Raw genomic sequence first — 18981 nt, forward strand, 5'->3', positions numbered from 1 at the left:
CAATATTATTATAGTAGTACCAACTGACTCTCATGTGTAGTTTATAGCATTAGTTGAGAGATTTTTTTCCTCTAGAAAATTTGCCATGTACTGAAACTGTAATGCTACATCCAAAATAATCAATATCGAATCGAATCAAAATCATAATCGAATCGAATTGAAAGCATGTGAATAGTAATCGAATCGAATCATGAAAATTGTGTCAATACCCAGCTCTAGTGTGTTTGTGTTTGCTCTTCTGTGGTAATGTTTTTGTTGGGTTCTGTTGCCATTACAAATTCATTGTGACATGTATAGGAAGTCAGCTGCATCCTATATGACTCTTATAAAGAAAAATGCAAACAGAAATACATCTTAACTTGACCTTTTTACATCCTCTGTATAGCTGTCCCTGTGGATCAATGAGAAGATGTTGACAGCACAGGACATGTCCTACGATGAAGCTCGAAACCTGCACAGCAAATGGCTCAAACATCAAGCCTTCATGGCCGAACTGCAGTCCAACAAAGAGTGGCTGGACAAAATCGAGAAGGTCAGTTATCAATGCACTCACATTAGATCATAAATGTGCTTATTGCATTCCATATTCTCTTCCAGTATTGTGTGTAATATTTAATCTAATTTTAAGTCATTATCATATAAATGTCTGTCTGTCTGCAGGAAGGGAAGCAGCTGGTCTCGGAGAAGCCGGAGACAGAAGCTGTAGTGAAGGAGAAGTTGGCGGCGCTGCAGAAGATGTGGACCGAACTGGAAACCACAACTCAGACTAAAGCCCAGTGTCTGTTTGATGCCAACAAGGCCGAACTCTTCACACAGAGCTGCGCCGACCTGGACAAATGGCTGGTGGGCCTGGAGGGTCAGATCCAATCAGACGACTATGGCAAAGACCTGACCAGCGTCAACATCCTGCTCAAGAAACAACAGGTTTGAGATGATCAGAGTTGATTTTTCGTCCCCACCGGCAGATATTTGTTCTCCTGAAGGTCTTTGGAAACCTTTTTTATGCTCAAAATGTTGAGCATAAAAAATGTTTATTTGTTTGTAATAGAAAACAAGTCATAAATGCTGAGGAAGAAAATGAAGGATGAGCCTAACTCCTCTAACTTCTGAATTTGAATATTTTGATTCTGAAACTGACTTTGAATTTGATTCTAAATTTGGATCTGAATTTGATTCTGACTTTGATTCTAAATTTGGATCTGAATTTGATTCTGACTTTGATTCTAAATCTGGATTTGAATATTACTCTGATTTAGACTCTGACTCTAAAGTTAACTGACTTTGTTTTTAAATCTGAATTTGAATATTAATCTGATTTTGATTCTGAAACTGACTTTGAATTTGATTCTAAATCTGTATCTAAACATGATTTTGACTATGATTCTAAAATCAGAATTTGAATGTTAACTCTGACTCTAAAACTGACTGACTAATTCTAAATCTGGATCTTAATCTGATTCTGACTTTGTTTCTGAATCTGGATTTGAATATTAATCTGATTTTAACTCTGACTAAAACTGACTGAATTTAATTCTAAATCTGGATCTGAATATGATTCTGACTTTGATTCTAAATATGGATTTAAAAATTACTCTGATTAAGACTCTGATTCTAAAGTTGACTTTGACTTTGTTTCTAAATTTGGATTTGAATATTATTCTGATTTTGACTCTGAAACTGACTTTGAATTTGATTCTAAATCTGTATCTAAACATGATTTTGACTATGATTCTAAAATCAGAATTTGAATGTTAACTCTGACTCTAAAACTGACTGACTAATTCTAAATCTGGATCTTAATCTGATTCTGACTATGGTTCTGACTTTGATTCTAAATCTGGATTTGAATATTACTCTGATTTAGACTCTGACTCCAAAGTTGACTGACTTTGTTTCTAAATCTAAATTTGAATATTAATCTGATTTTGATTCTGAAACTGACTTTGAATTTGATTCTAAATCTGTTTCTAAACATGATTTTGACTATGATTCTAAAATCTGAATTTGAATGTTAATCTTATGTTAACTCTGACTCTAAAACGAACTGACTAATTCTAAATCTGTATCTGAATCTGATTCTGACTTTGTTTCTGAATCTGGATTTGAATATTAATCTGATTTTAACTCTGACTAAAACTGACTGAATTTAATTCTAAATCTGGATCTGAATATGATTCTGACTTTGATTCTAAATATGGATTTAAAAATTACTCTGATTAAGACTCTGATTCTAAAGTTGACTTTGACTTTGTTTCTAAATTTGGATTTGAATATTATTCTGATTTTGACTCTGAAACTGACTTTGAATTTGATTCTAAATCTGTATCTAAACGTGATTTTGACTATGATTCTAAAATCAGAATTTGAATGTTAACTCTGACTCTAAAACTGACTGACTAATTCTAAATCTGGATCTTAATCTGATTCTGACTATGGTTCTGACTTTGATTCTAAATCTGGATTTGAATATTACTCTGATTTAGACTCTGACTCCAAAGTTGACTGACTTTGTTTCTAAATCTAAATTTGAATATTAATCTGATTTTGATTCTGAAACTGACTTTGAATTTGATTCTAAATCTGTTTCTAAACATGATTTTGACTATGATTCTAAAATCTGAATTTGAATGTTAATCTTATGTTAACTCTGACTCTAAAACGAACTGACTAATTCTAAATCTGTATCTGAATCTGATTCTGACTTTGTTTCTGAATCTGGATCTGAATATTAATCTGATTTTAACTCTGACTAAAACTGACTGAATTTAATTCTAAATCTGGATCTGAATATGATTCTGACTTTGATTCTAAATATGGATTTAAAAATTACTCTGATTAAGACTGATTCTAAAGTTGACTTTGACTTTGTTTCTAAATTTGGATTTGAATATTATTCTGATTTTGACTCTGAAACTGACTTTGAATTTGATTCTAAATCTGTATCTAAACGTGATTTTGACTATGATTCTAAAATCAGAATTTGAACATTAACTCTGACTCTAAAACTGACTGACTAATTCTAAATCTGGATTTGAATCTGATTCTGACTTTGTTTCTGAATCTGGATTTGAATATTAATCTGATTTTAACTCTGACTAAAACTGACTGAATTTAATTCTAAATCTGGATCTGAATATCATTCTGACTTTGATTCTAAATCTGGATTTGAATATTACTCTGATTTAGACTCTGACTCTAAAGTTAACTGACTTTGTTTTTTAAATCTGAATTTGAATATTAATCTGATTTTGATTCTGAAACTGACTTTGAATTTGATTCTAAATCTGTATCTAAACATGATTTTGACTATGATTCTAAAATCTGAATTTAAATGTTAATCTTATGTTAACTCTGACTCTAAAACGAACTGACTAATTCTAAATCTGCATCTGAATCTGATTCTGACTTTGTTTCTGAATCTGGATTTGAATATTAATCTGATTTTAACTCTGACTAAAACTGACTGAATTTAATTCTAAATCTGGATCTGAATATCATTCTGACTTTGATTCTAAATATGGATTTAAAAATTACTCTGATTTAGACTCTGACTCCAAAGTTGACTGACTTTGTTTCTAAATCTAAATTTGAATATTAATCTGATTTTGATTCTGAAACTGACTTTGAATTTGATTCTAAATCTGTATCTAAACATGATTTTGACTATGATTCTAAAATCTGAATTTGAATGTAAATCTTATATTAACTCTGACTCTAAAACTGACTAATTCTAAATCTGGATCTGAATCTGATTCTGACTATGGTTCTGACTTTGTTTCTAAATCTGGATTTGAATAATAATCTGATTTTAACTCTGACTAAAACTGACTGAATTTAATTCTAAATCTGGATCTGAATATGATTCTGACTTTGATTCTAAATATGGATTTGAAAATTACTCTGATTTAGACTCTGACTGTAAAGTTGACTTTGACTTTGTTTCTAAATCTGAATTTGAATATTAATCTGATTTTGACTCTGAAACTGACTTTGAATTTGATTCTAAATCTGTATCTAAACGTGATTTTGACTATGATTCTAAAATCTGAATTTGAATGTTAACTCTGACTCTAAAACTGACTGACTAATTCTAAATCTGGATCTGAATCTGATTCTGACTATGGTTCTGACTTTGTTTCTAAATCTGGATTTGAATATTAATCTGATTTTGATTCTGAAGCTGACTTTGAATTTGATTCTAAATCTGTATCTAAATGTGATTTTGAAAATAAAGCATGAGCCTAACTTATCTGTGCTTTGTTGCTCCAGATGTTGGAGAACCAGGTGGAGGTTCGTCAGAGGGAGGTGGAGGAGCTTCAGTCTCAAGCTCATGTGCTGCGTCAGGAAGGAAAGGACACGGACGAGGTCGATGGACGTCGGGTCGAGGTGGAGCAGAAGTTCCAGGAGCTGCTGGAGCCGCTGTTGAAGAGGAAAAACTTCCTCATGGCCTCTCGTGAGATCCACCAGTTTAACCGCGACGTGGAGGATGAGATTGTATGTATGCGTTTAAAATACGCCCACTTACTTATGTGTTTACAGCAGATGTTTAACGGATAGTTTCTCTACAGCTTTGGGTTGAGGAGAGGATGCCTCTTGCTACGTCGACAGACCATGGCAACAATTTACAAACTGTTCAGCTACTTATCAAGAAGAACCAGGTAAGGTGTTTATTGCTATTTACAAACAAACACTCACAGATTCAAATCTGGAGCAATTCAACACACACTTACTTGAAACGTCCTGCTCTACAGACATTACAGAAGGAGATCCAGGGCCATCAGCCTCGCTGTGACGACATATTTGAGCGCAGCCAGAGCATCCTGAAGGCCGACAGCCCCAACGTGGAGTCGATCCGAGCCCGTCTGACCGACCTGCAGCAGCTGTGGAGCCTGATCATCCAGGAGACGGAGAAACGCCACACCAGACTCGAGGAGGCCCATAAGGCCCAGCAGTACTACTTCGATGCAGCTGAAGCTGAAGCCTGGATGAGCGAGCAGGAGCTCTACATGATGTCTGAAGAGAAGGCCAAAGTTTGTGCACGATTTTACCCTATTCACCTTTGGTTTCTTGCTTGAACTGCTAAAGTGAACATTACCTTGGTTTGATATTACGTATACTCCTTTTCTGAAATCTGAATCTTGTTGTTGTTCTCAGGATGAGCAGAGTTCAGTGGCCATGCTGAAGAAACACCAGATCTTGGAGCAGGCGGTGGAGGACTATGCTGAGACTGTTCACCAACTGTCCAAGACGAGCCGAGGCCTGGTGGCCGCCAACCACCCTGAGAGGTACAGAGCCCCAACACTTACCTTTCACACTTACAATACACTTAATCTGGATCTAGATCTCATTTTGACTCTGAATCTGATCTTGACTTTGACTCAATCTGATTTTGACACTGTCAAAATCTAAAATCTACAAATCTACAAATCTACAATCACAAATCTAAATCTGGATCTGAATATGAATGTAAATCTAAATCTGATTTTGGCTCTGGCTCTAAAACTGACTTTGATTCTAAATATAGATCTGGTTTTTCAGATTTTTTAGACTTTGAAATGGACATCTTTGACAGTGAAGTCATTGATTTAAAAATGTATTCTAAACCTGGATATGGATCTGAATTTAAATATGCGGCTCTGAAACAGACCTTGAGTCTACATTTAAATCTAGAACTAAACCTGAATTTGCCTCTAAAACTAACTTTGACTTTTATTTTTTATTTTGATACTAATCTGAATCTAATTCTGTTTTTGACTACAATTCTTAAACTATCTGTATTTTAATCTTAATCTGATTGATTCTGGCTTTGAAACCGAGTTTGATTTTAATTCTAAATCTGGATCTAAATCTGATTTTGACTCTAAAATGAACTTTCATTCTTTTGACTATAATGCTGATTCTTAAACTAAATCTGGATTTTAATCTTGATTATGATTTGATTATGGCTTTAATAATGGACTTTGATTCTAAATATGGATCTAAATCTGATTTTGACTCTAACTTTGACTTAGATTTTTAATTTTGATTCAAATTTTGAATCTTTTTAATCAAATGTTAATCTGATTTGATTCTTGCTCTAAAATGGACTTTGACTTTGATTCTAAATACATATCTAAACGTGATTTTGACTATGATTCTAAATCTGGATTTGAATGTGAATCGTATGTTAACTCTGAGTAAAACTGACTTTGACTTTCATTTTAAATTTGGATCTGAATATGATTCTGACTTGGTTTCTAAATCTGGATTTGAATTTTAATCTGATTTTAACTCTGACTCTAAAACTGACTGAATTTAATTCTAAATCTGTATCTGAATATGATTCTGACTTTGATTCTAAATCTGGATTTGAATATGACTTTGATTCTAAATAAGGATTTGAATATTACTCTGATTTAGACTCTGACTCTAAAGTTGACTTTGACTTTGATTCTAAATCTGGAATTGAATATGATTCTGATGTTGATTCTAAATATGGATTTGAATATGATGCTGACTTTGATTCTAAATATGGATTTGAATATTACTCTGATTTAGACTCTGACTCTAAAGTTGACTTTGACTTTGTTTCTAAATCTGAATTTGAATATTAAGCTGATTTTGACTCTGAAACTGTCTTTGAATTTGATTCTAAATCTGTTTCTAAACATGATTTTGACTATGATTCTAAAATCTGAATTTGAATATAAATCTTATGTTAACTCTGACTCTAAAACTGACTGACTAATTCTAAATCTGTATCTGAATATGATTCTGACTTTGATTCTAAATATGGATTTGAATATTACTCTGATTTAGACTCTGACTCTAAAGTTGACTTTGACTTTGTTTCTAAATCTGAATTTGAATATTAAGCTGATTTTGACTCTGACTCTAAAACTGATTTGAATTTGATTCTAAATCTGTATCTGAATATGATTCTGGCATTGATTCGAAATATAGATTTGAATATTACTCTGATTTAGACTGACTTTAAAATTGTCTCTAAATTGATCCTAAATCTGGATTTGAATCTGATTTTGACTCTGAATCTGATTGTAACTTTGACATTGATTTTGAATTTATCTGAATTAGACTTTACACCTCTGGCTCCAATAATATCATATGCTGAACATCTCTGAATATGATCTTAAAATTATCCCTGGCTTTGTGTGTGTCTGTGCCGTAGTGAGAGGATTGGCATGCGCCAATCACAGGTGGATAAACTGTATGCTGGACTGAAGGACCTATCAGAGGAGAGGAGAGGCAAACTGGAGGAGAGGTTCCGCCTCTTCCAGCTGAACCGGGAGGTGGACGATCTGGAGCAGTGGATAGCCGAGAGAGAGGTGGTGGCTGGATCTCACGAGCTCGGCCAAGACTACGAACACGTCACTGTGAGTCAGAAAAAATTAAAGTCCAGCATTTTCTTGCAGTTACTATGTTATATAGCATACAGTGTGCCTCAATTACAAAACAATCTGCTGTCAAATGCTCCGAACAAACATATAATCCTTCAACGCAAGGATTGATGTTTGATGCAATTAATATTCATAAATGGTGCAGTGCAACATGTAAATGAGTTGTAAAATTGATTATCTTAATGTATTTGTCTTCCTCTCTCCTACAGATGCTGCAGGAACGCTTCCGTGAATTCGCCCGGGACACCGGAAACATCGGTCAGGAGCGCGTGGATGGCGTCAACCGCATGGCGGACGAGCTCATCAACGCTGGCCACGCCGACGCCGCGACTGTCGCCGAGTGGAAGGACGGTCTGAACGAGGCCTGGGCCGATCTGCTGGAGCTCATCGACACGCGTACGCAGATTCTCGCCGCATCCTACGAGCTGCACAAGTTCTACCACGACGCCAAGGAAATCCTGGGACGCATCCTGGACAAGCATAAGAAGCTTCCAGAAGAGCTGGGCCGAGACCAGAACACGGTGGAAACCTTGCAGAGGATGCACACCACATTTGAGCACGACATCCAGGCACTTGGGACGCAGGTGCGTCGATCAGATCCAAAAACAGATATTAATACACACAAAGTAATTTTTGGCTGGAATGAGTAGCATAAAAACATCTGATTGGTTGAGAAGTTTGACATGCTCTGTCGCAAATAGCCTGCGTTACGAGACTAATATTGCACAATATTACTGGCTAAATGCACTAAGATGCTCTAAAGAACAATGGTCTGTGTTTTACTCACTGCTGCCCCCTGCTTGTGTCCTCAGGTCAGGCAGTTGCAGGAAGATGCCGTGCGCCTGCAGTCAGCATATGCTGGAGACAAAGCCGACGACATCCAGCGGCGTGAGGGCGAGGTGCTCGAGGCCTGGAGGAGTCTTCTGGAAGCCTGCGAGGGCCGACGGGCACGACTGCTGGATACCGGAGACAAGTTCCGCTTCTTCAGTATGGTGCGTGACCTCATGCTCTGGATGGAGGACGTCATCCGCCTTATCGAGACTCAGGAGAAGCCCAGGTGTGTGACAATAATGTGCCTGAATGTTAGTGTGTAGAGTTCTGTGTGTGTTTAGATGTTCCAGATCAGTCTGGAGGGATTAATCTGTTCTTTTCGTCAGGGATGTGTCATCTGTGGAGCTTCTCATGAACAACCACCAGGGTATCAAGGCTGAAATCGACGCCCGTAATGACAGTTTCACGGCCTGCATCGAGCTGGGCAAGTCTCTCCTGGCACGGAAACACTATGCATCAGAGGAGGTGGGTACAACCGCACACGAGGTTCTTATACAACCAGTGAACCAATGAAAAATCATCTTTAGATATCTCGTTCCAGTCCTTCATGTCCATTTATCTGTCCCACAGATTAAAGAGAAGTTGCTGCAGTTGACGGACAAGAGGAAAGATATGATTGACAAGTGGGAGGACAGATGGGAGTGGCTGAGACTGAGTGAGTATGATAGGAAATGACTCGATGTTATGAACCGTTAGAAAATAATGGGGAAACCAGCTGTATGAAGATTAGCATAAAACTGATAAAACGTTATTATAATTAAATAAATAAATATGTTAGTATAAAAAATTAAATATATGTAATATTAAGTTTAGTATCAAGCTAATATAAATATATATAATTTATTAATATAAATAATACATTCATATTAATATATTAAACATTATTTCTGTAAATTTTTTTTAATTAAATGTTAGTATAAAATTAATAGAATATATTTTAGTAATATATTAAATCTGTCATTTCAGTATAAAATTAAATAAATAAATATAATTGATTAATATAAGTAATATATTTATATTAATATATTAAATGTATTATTTTAGTAAAAAATATTCAGTTAAATAAATTTAATATGTTAATATTAGTATAAAATTATTAATTTTGTAAAAAAAAATATAAATACATGTAAGGTTAGTATAAAACTAATGTAAAAAAAAAACATTTATTAATATAAATAATAGATTTATATTAATATATTAAATGTGTTATTTTAGTAAAATTATAATAATAATTAAAATTAAATTAAATAAATTATGCTAATACAATATATTAGTGTAATATTAATATAATATATTTTTTCTAGTAATATATTAAATGTATTATGTCAGTATAAATTAAATAAATAATATTTATCATAAATAATATATTTATATTAATATATTAAATGTATTATTTCAGTAAATTAAATAAATTTAATATATTAGTATTAGTATTAATACTTAAAAATATATTACTATAAATAACATATCTTTCTGTTAATATATTAAATGTATTTTTGTAAAAAAAAATATATGTAAGGTTAGTATAAAACTAATGTAAATAAAAATCATGAATATAAATAATAGATTTATATTAATATATTAATATATTAAATTTATTACTTTAGTAAAACATTTTAAATTAATTTAACATTAACATTAGAATTTTTCATTACAATTTGTTTTATTTGAAAAAATATTTTTAAAATGTAATATATGACAAGTAAAAAACTAAAATAAATATATTATTTATTAATATATTACATTTATTTAGTAAAACATTTTAAATAAATTTAACATTAACATTAGAATTTTTTAATTTTTTAATTTGAAAAAAATATATGTAATATATAAGACAAGTAAAAAACTAAAATAAATATAATTTTTATTAATATATTAAATTTATTACTTTAGTGAAACATTTTAAATAAATTTAACATTAACATTAGAATTTTTCATTATAGTTTGTTTTATTTGAAAAAATATATGTAATATATAAGACAAGTAAAAAACTAAAATAAATATATTTTTATTAATATATTAAATTTATTACTTTAGTAAAACATTTTAAATAAATGTAACATTAACATTAGAAGTTTTAAATTTTTTTTTAATTTGAAAAAATATATGTAATATATAAGACAAGTAAAAAAACTAAAATAAATATAATTTTTATTAATATATTAAATTTATTACTTTAGTAAAACATTTTAAATAAATTTAACATTAACATTAGAATTTTTCATTACAATTTGTTTTATTTGAAAAAATATTTTTAAAATGTAATATATAAGACAAGTAAAAAAACTAAAATAAATATATTATTTATTAATATATTAAATTTATTTAGTAAAACATTTTAAATAAATTTAACATTAACATTAGAATTTTTTAATTTTTTAATTTGAAAAAAATATATGTAATATATAAGACAAGTAAAAAACTAAAATAAATATAATTTTTATTAATATATTAAATTTATTACTTTAGTGAAACATTTTAAATAAATTTAACATTAACATTAGAATTTTTCATTATAGTTTGTTTTATTTGAAAAAATATATGTAATATATAAGACAAGTAAAAAACTAAAATAAATATATTTTTATTAATATATTAAATTTATTACTTTAGTAAAACATTTTAAATAAATGTAACATTAACATTAGAAGTTTTAAATTTTTTTTTAATTTGAAAAAATATATGTAATATATAAGACAAGTAAAAAAACTAAAATAAATATAATTTTTATTAATATATTAAATTTATTACTTTAGTAAAACATTTTAAATAAATTTAACATTAACATTAGAATTTTTCATTACAATTTGTTTTATTTGAAAAAATATTTTTAAAATGTAATATATAAGACAAGTAAAAAAACTAAAATAAATATATTATTTATTAATATATTAAATTTATTTAGTAAAACATTTTAAATAAATTTAACATTAACATTAGAATTTTTTAATTTTTTAATTTGAAAAAAATATATGTAATATATAAGACAAGTAAAAAACTAAAATAAATATAATTTTTATTAATATATTAAATTTATTACTTTAGTAAAACATTTTAAATAAATTTAACATTAACATTAGAAGTTTTTAATTTTTTTAATTTGAAAAAAATATATGTAATATATAAGACAAGTAAAAAACTAAAATAAATATAATTTTTATTAATATATTAAATTTATTTAGTAAAACATTTTAAATAAATTTAACATTAACATTAGAATTTTTTAATTTTTTAATTTGAAAAAAATATATGTAATATATAAGACAAGTAAAAAACTAAAATAAATATAATTTTTATTAATATATTAAATTTATTACTTTAGTAAAACATTTTAAATAAATCTAACATTAACATTAGAATTTTTCATTACAATTTGTTTTATTTAAAAAATATATATATAAAATGTAAAACAAGTAAAAAAAACTAAAATAAATATAATATTTATTAATATATTAAATGTATTATTTTAGTAAAACATTTTAAATAAATTTAATATATTAACAAGAATTTTCAATTAGAAAATCGAATAGAAAATTAAATGTATTATTTATTATTTAAATGAAGGAGTTTCCCATCTGATGTGATCCGAAGGGATATTATTTCTTAAAGGCTGCCATCACCCTCTATTTGACATAGTGGGTCTCAGAGCCTCTCTTCCCATGATGCTTAGCAACCCTTACACACCTATTTCTGACCTTATAATGGGAAGTGTGTAAAAGGATGTGGGCAGCTTGGACTTTAAATTACACTGACTTTAACTTCCCCTTTCACCTTGCCTGTGTGTGTGTGCAGTTTTGGAAGTGCACCAGTTTTCGCGGGACGCCGGCGTGGCAGAGGCATGGCTGCTGGGACAGGAGCCGTATCTGTCCAGCAGGGAGATGGGACAGAGTGTGGACGAGGTGGAGAAGCTGATCAAACGACATGAAGCGTTCGAGAAATCAGCCGCGACCTGGGAGGAACGCTTCTCAGCGCTGGAGCGACTGACTACGGTAAGAGAGAGAGAGTGTGTGTGGGTGTGTATGTGTGTGGGTGTGTGTAAGACGTCACCGTGACTCTGAACTTCTCGGTTGTCTCTGGCAGTTGGAGTTATTGGAAGTGAGAAGACAGCAAGAGGAGGAAGAGAGGAAGAGGAAACCGCCCACGCCGGAGCCGGTCCAGGCGCAGGACGCAGAGACACAGCAGAGGTAAAAACACTCGACACACTCACAGAAAACACGCCACATGTCACACAGATGCTCCTCGACACCGTCAGGTAATGTGTGTTAAATACAGACTTCAGTTTTGTGTTCAGCTTTGTGCTTTTAATTTGAACATATTTTGTGTAATTAGTGTTCTTAAACTAAACTTTTATAAACTGTAAAATGTAATTTTTAGTTATTAAAATCAGTATAATGATACTATAAATGAGCATAATTTATTAATATAACAATGTATTTATATTAGTATATTAAATGTATTATTTTAGTAAAAAAGTTGTAAATTAAATACATTTAATATATTAAGATTGTAGGAGAAAACTAATATAAATCTGTATGTGAATATAAATAATATATTTTTATTATTACATTAAACATATTATTTAGTAAAAATATTAAATGTATTATTTTAGTAAAAATCTATATTAAGATATTAGTATAAAACTAATATAAATCTATAAATATAATTAAGATATTTGTATTATTATATTAAACGTAATATTTGATTAAAAACATTTTTGTACTTTTACTAATCTAAATATATTAAATGTATATAATTAAATATCATATTAATATTATTATAATCATATTTATAATCATATTTATATTATTACATTCACAGTATTTTAGTAAAAATATATTTTTTTAAATATTTATATATGTTTGGTATATTGGTAATATAAATACATATAATTTATTAGTATAATAAATATGTATATATTTTTTTTTAACAATGTTGTACTAATCTTAATAAATGTATATAATTAAATATAATGTATTAATATAAATCATATTTATATTATATTAAAAGTATTATTTTAGCAAAAATATTACATTTGGTATATTAAAATATTAGTATAAAACTAATATAAATCTATAAATATAAATAAGATATTTGTATTATTATATTAAACATGATTTACTACAAATATTAAATGTATTATTTTAGTAAAAACATTTTTTGTACTTTTACCAATCTTAATTTATTAAATGTATATAAATATCATATTAATATTATTATAATCATATTTATAATCATATTTATATTATTATATTCACAGTATTTTAGTAAAAATATTATGTTTGGTATATTGGTAATATAAATACATATAATTTATTAGTATAAAAAATATGTATATATTTTTTTTTAAACAACGTTGTACTAATCTTAATATATTAAATGTATATAATTAAATATAATGTATTAATATAAATCATATTTATATTATTATATTAAAAGTATTATTTTAGCAAAAAATATTACATTTGGTATATTAAAATATTAGTATAAAACTAATATAAATCTATAAATATAAATAAGATATTTGTATTATTATATTAAACATTATTTACAAAATTATTATTTTAGTAAAAACAATCTTAATTTATTAAATGTATATAATTAAATACAGTTTATTAATATAAATCATATTTATATTATTATATTCAAAGTATTTTAGTGAAAATGTTATGTTTGGTATATTGGTAATATAAATAAATATAATTTATTAGTATAAAATATATGTATATAATTTTTTTTTTAGTAAAACAATGTTGTACTAATCTTAATATATTAAATCATATTTATATTATTATATTAAAAGTATTTTTTTAGTAAAAATATTATGTTTGGTATATTAAAATATTAGTATAAAACTAATATAAATCTATAAATATAAATAAGATATTTGTATTATTATATTAAACATGATTTATTACAAATATTAAATGTATTATTTTAGTAAAAACATTTTTTTGTAATTTTACTAATCTTAATTTATTAAATGAATATAATTAAATACAATGTATTAATATAAATCATATTTATATTGTTATATTCAAAGTATTTTAGTAAAAATATTATGTTTGGTATATTGGTAATATAAATAAATATTATGTATTAGTATAAAAATATTAAATGTATATAATTAAATATAATGTATTAATATAAACCATATTCATAATAGTATATTGAAGTATTATTTTAGTTAAAAATAATGAAATATGTTAAGATTAATAATAATATAATTTATTAATATGAATAAATAAATGGTGGATTTTTGCATTAAAGAATATTTAGATACCAGAAATCAGGACTAGTGGTTAACCAAAATGGATGGTTAGTGGTGTACCATGATGTTTGAGGTGTATATGAACTAAAATTAAAATTAAATGAACATTTTGTGCAATATTTATACAAAAATGTATTAAAAGTACAGTCAATAATTTCAATAACTGATGCAAGGGGATCTTTCACTTCTGTGCACCGGTCAAGCAAGTTCATAAGTAACGTTATGGCTTTGTGTGTGTGTGTGTGTGTGTGTGTGTGTGTGTGTGTGTGTGTGTGTGTGTGTGTGTGTGTGTGTGTTCACAGAGAAGGAGAGCAGATTGCCCAGAACGGACTACCATCAGACCAGGACTCGCCACGGGTTAGTTACCGCTCCTGTACCTACCCACAATACACTACCAGTCAACAGACACCACGAACTACCGGTCAGGGTCACTGACAGTTCCCATAATGCTCTCTGATGATCACCTTTGCACCAGCTGACGTGCTTGTCAGCTGTTTATTATCTACAGTCAGGTTATCAGTCGACTTCATGAAGGCTAATGACACTGTATCTCAATAACTTCTGTGTGTTTTGTGGACATTAAGAAGATACCACAGATAAATAATGGAAATATGAAGCTCATATTGTTGTTAAAGCGCTTATTAATTCCCCAAATGAGTGTTATATAATGTGTCTTTTGATGTGGAACTTCTAGATGGAAGAACTTCTGATTGTTTAAGGAAAAAAGGAACTTAATGGACTATATGCACAGTTATTCCAGCTCGCGTTTCCGGTGATCTGTTCATTCTGTAGTCGCTGTACATCGACACAAAACCATCAGTGGTTGACTTTTTAATGTTGTATTCATATTTTAATGCAGTTATCACATTTACCTAATAAACCAGTTTTATTGATTGCGATAAAGACGAAGCTATTGGGACCGTTTAAAAACGCCGTGTCTGTAATTAGACACACACACTCGTTATTTTCCAGCACTTCAAATGTTATTAAGTTGGCTTGAAAAAGCCAACTTACTGTTATGCTATTTTCTTCTGAGACTAAAATTTCCAACGCTAACTCCTCCTAGAGCTTTAACTCTACAAACTCCAAACTCGGGTCAGATCTTCAGACTGTTCTGCAATATCTTTTCTAACTGATCCGACTTACGGTTTTCCTAAAAATGACTGTTAAAGCTGGGAAAAATCCCATTGACTTTCATTGACGGAATGTTCAAATGAGCCAAGACTTTCAAATTCCAACTGTCAAAATTCAAATTTAAACTACGGAAGCCCATTAGACTCAAAAACTCAATTAAACTCAACTGCCATTCTATGTACTATTTCTAATCCATTGAAACTCATTCAAACTCATAAACTCATCTAATCTATCTATCTATCTATCTATCTATCTATCTATCTATCTATCTATCTAAGTAAATCTATCAAACTAAATCTATCAACACCCTATCAACCACCCCGAGTACCCCAGCAACTGCATAGCAACACCTTAGCGACCACCCCGAGTACCCTAGCAACCGCATAGCAACACCATAGCGACCACCCCGAGTACCCCAGCAACCGCATAGCAACAACATAGCGACCACCCTGCATACCTTAGCGACCGCATAGCAACACCCTAGCGACCACCCCGAGTACCTTAGCAATCGCATAGCAACACCCTAGCAATCACCCAGAATACCTTAGCAACCATCCCGAGTATCCTAGCAACCACATAGCGACACCCTAGCAACCACTCAGAGTACCCTAGCAACCACATAGCAACACCTTAGCAACCACACAGACCACCCTAGTACTCTATCAAAATTACTAAGCTAAAACTGAAACTTTAAAACTGAAAACTTTTAAAACTGTCAAACTCCAACTGTCAAAATTCAAATTTAAACTACGGAAGCCCATTAGACTCAAAAACTCAATTAAACTCAACTGCCATTCTATGTACTATTTCTAATCCATTGAAACTCATTCAAACTCATAAACTCATCTAATCTATCTATCTATCTATCTATCTAAGTAAATCTATCAAACTAAATCTATCAACACCCTATCAACCACCCCGAGTACCCCAGCAACTGCATAGCAACACCTTAGCGACCACCCCGAGTACCCTAGCAACCGCATAGCAACACCATAGCGACCACCCCGAGTACCCCAGCAACCGCATAGCAACAACATAGCGACCACCCTGCATACCTTAGCGACCGCATAGCAACACCCTAGCGACCACCCCGAGTACCTTAGCAATCGCATAGCAACACCCTAGCAACCGCGTAGCAACACCCTAGCAATCACCCAGAATACCTTAGCAACCACTCAGAGTATCCTAGCAACCACATAGCGACACCCTAGCAACCACTCAGAGTACCCTAGCAACCGCATAGCAACACCTTAGCAACCACACAGACCACCCTAGTACTCTATCAAAATTACTAAGCTAAAACTGAAACTTTAAAACTGAAAACTTTTAAAACTGCTTCAAACTTTCTGGACCGGCTTTTTCATGCCAACTTAAAGTTTGTCTCGACAAACTTTTTTATCTAGTTTTTAATGTGATGACCACAAACATTACTTGTTCATCCTTCTGAGATTGTCTCCATTGTTAAACCGAACGTTTAAAAAATGTAGGAAATTCAACAGTTGACAGAAAACACTTATTTAAAAATAAAAAAGACAATAGTTACCACTTTAACCAGCAGGTGGCGGCAAAGTAACATTTATTTGCGCATATATCAGCCATTTCCTCTAATCGTTTTTCACTAAATATTAAACATTATAAAACAACTAGGTTTAAAAATACATTTAGTCAATGTGAAGTATGAAATACTCAAAAAATCTGATGAAAAACAATAACTTTTCTTGTGAATGAATGACACCGAAAGCGAGCGCCGCTCTCTCTTTATAATCACAGCAGCTGTCAGTCAGTGCAGCACAAGATCAATGATTTCAGCACACTTTATTCAATTAATCTAACTAAAGTGCACAATAAATATTTAATTTTTGAAGCTTTTTGCACATAAAAGTGTAAAAACTGATGGTCGAATTGAATTTAGTCGAGGAGGAACACTGAGGTACGTCTTTATTTTTTTTTTTTTTATGCCGTCTTACGTTTGAATAACTAAATTAATGCTGTGCCTGACTATTTAAATGACTATATTCTGATTATAAACACTGAAGCTCAACACACCAGCACATGACTCTCACCGGAAGTTTTCCAGCTCCGTGCATATAGTCCATTCCTGCCAGTTTCTCTGTATTAATGCTGCGTTTTAGACGTCCATTATTAGTGCATTACTGTAAAAGTGAAGTGTGCTTCCTCCTCTTGATATCATTTTCAGTTTTAATGGAGAGCATTGCTTTAAAACAACAGTTTTGATATTTAAATTGGTGCAAATGATCTGCCATTTTTGATAGTTTGGTTTTGCTTTGCTTTGTTTTGTCATTCAGTCCTAAAAGTCCAATAGAGTTTAAATGATATTGTGTTTGTTTGAGGTGATTTACCATAAAATGCTCTGAAAACACTGTATAGTGGCTCTATGGTTTATATACACGAGGACACACTTTCTTTACTCTTCACTAGCAACGTTCACTAACAATAAATGAACTGACTCTCTGTCTAGAGTTTGTATGTTGTGTGTATGACGGCTGTAACCTCCTGATTCTCTGACTTCACCTGCTGCTTTTGAGAGTTGTTCACAGATGTTATAGTGTTGAGATAGTAAAGATGAACTAAAGAGATTGTGTTTGAGTTCCTGAAAGCCGTTTTAGCGGAGCAGGACGCGGCTCGTGGTCCCCGTCAGACGGGTGTCGTGGTACAGTAACACCTCTGGAGTGAATTCTGTGTGCTGTTGCTTTAAGCATGACGTTTCTTTCAATCAGTTCGGCAGAATTAAGAGTATTTACGTGAACTGATTGATCTTCAGACATCTATGATGTTTCCTGACGCTCTGCAGTGACTGTAGATCGATAGTTTTCCATCTTGCATGATCTTTTTACATTTAAAGTCAACATGGAACGGCATTCAGAACGTTGTTACTTCCGTTATGTGATGTATTTCAAATATATTCAGACATTAATAACATTATCCAGTAGTAATATAAATGAATGTAATTTATTAGTATGCATAATATATTTATATTAATATATTAAGTGTATTGTTTTGGTAAAAAATATAATTTAATAATATAAATACTTTATATTAAATGTATTGTTTTAGTAAAAATAATTAAATTATATTAATATATTAAGATTAATACAAAACTATGCCTTATTTATATTAATATATTACATTTTTATTTTAGTAAATATACTTAAATAAAATTTATATATTAAGATTAAAATAAAGCTAATAAATATATTAAATGTATTATTTTAGTAAAAAATAAATTAATAAATAAATATATTAAAATTAAAATAAAGCTAATAAATATATTGATATATTAAATGTATTATTTTAGTAAAAAATAAATTAATAAATAAATATAATTTATTA

At 30.3% G+C, this 18981-nt stretch overlaps 1 protein-coding gene across 4 annotated transcripts in view; it reads left to right on the forward strand.

The window, feature by feature from the left end:
* The window catches only part of sptbn1 (spectrin, beta, non-erythrocytic 1), a 115331-nt gene that overhangs the window by 88639 nt on the left and 7711 nt on the right, over positions 1–18981 (forward strand). For 3 of the 4 annotated variants that reach the window (XM_048172516.1, XM_048172515.1, XM_048172517.1), the window contains 14 exons: positions 386–532; positions 661–924; positions 4270–4494; positions 4569–4658; positions 4752–5030; positions 5155–5285; positions 7169–7373; positions 7607–7981; positions 8210–8454; positions 8555–8693; positions 8799–8883; positions 12021–12217; positions 12309–12412; positions 14799–14853. In XM_048172516.1, coding sequence (XP_048028473.1) covers positions 386–532; positions 661–924; positions 4270–4494; positions 4569–4658; positions 4752–5030; positions 5155–5285; positions 7169–7373; positions 7607–7981; positions 8210–8454; positions 8555–8693; positions 8799–8883; positions 12021–12217; positions 12309–12412; positions 14799–14853 — 2541 coding nt within the window. Of the gene's footprint in view, positions 1–385; positions 533–660; positions 925–4269; positions 4495–4568; positions 4659–4751; positions 5031–5154; positions 5286–7168; positions 7374–7606; positions 7982–8209; positions 8455–8554; positions 8694–8798; positions 8884–12020; positions 12218–12308; positions 12481–14798; positions 14854–18981 lie in introns of all 4 variants that reach the window. The other variant, XR_007182119.1, reaches the window with a different exon arrangement.

Source organism: Megalobrama amblycephala, linkage group LG21 (assembly GCF_018812025.1).
Source record: "Megalobrama amblycephala isolate DHTTF-2021 linkage group LG21, ASM1881202v1, whole genome shotgun sequence".
Classification (NCBI taxonomy): Eukaryota; Metazoa; Chordata; class Actinopteri; order Cypriniformes; family Xenocyprididae; genus Megalobrama; species Megalobrama amblycephala.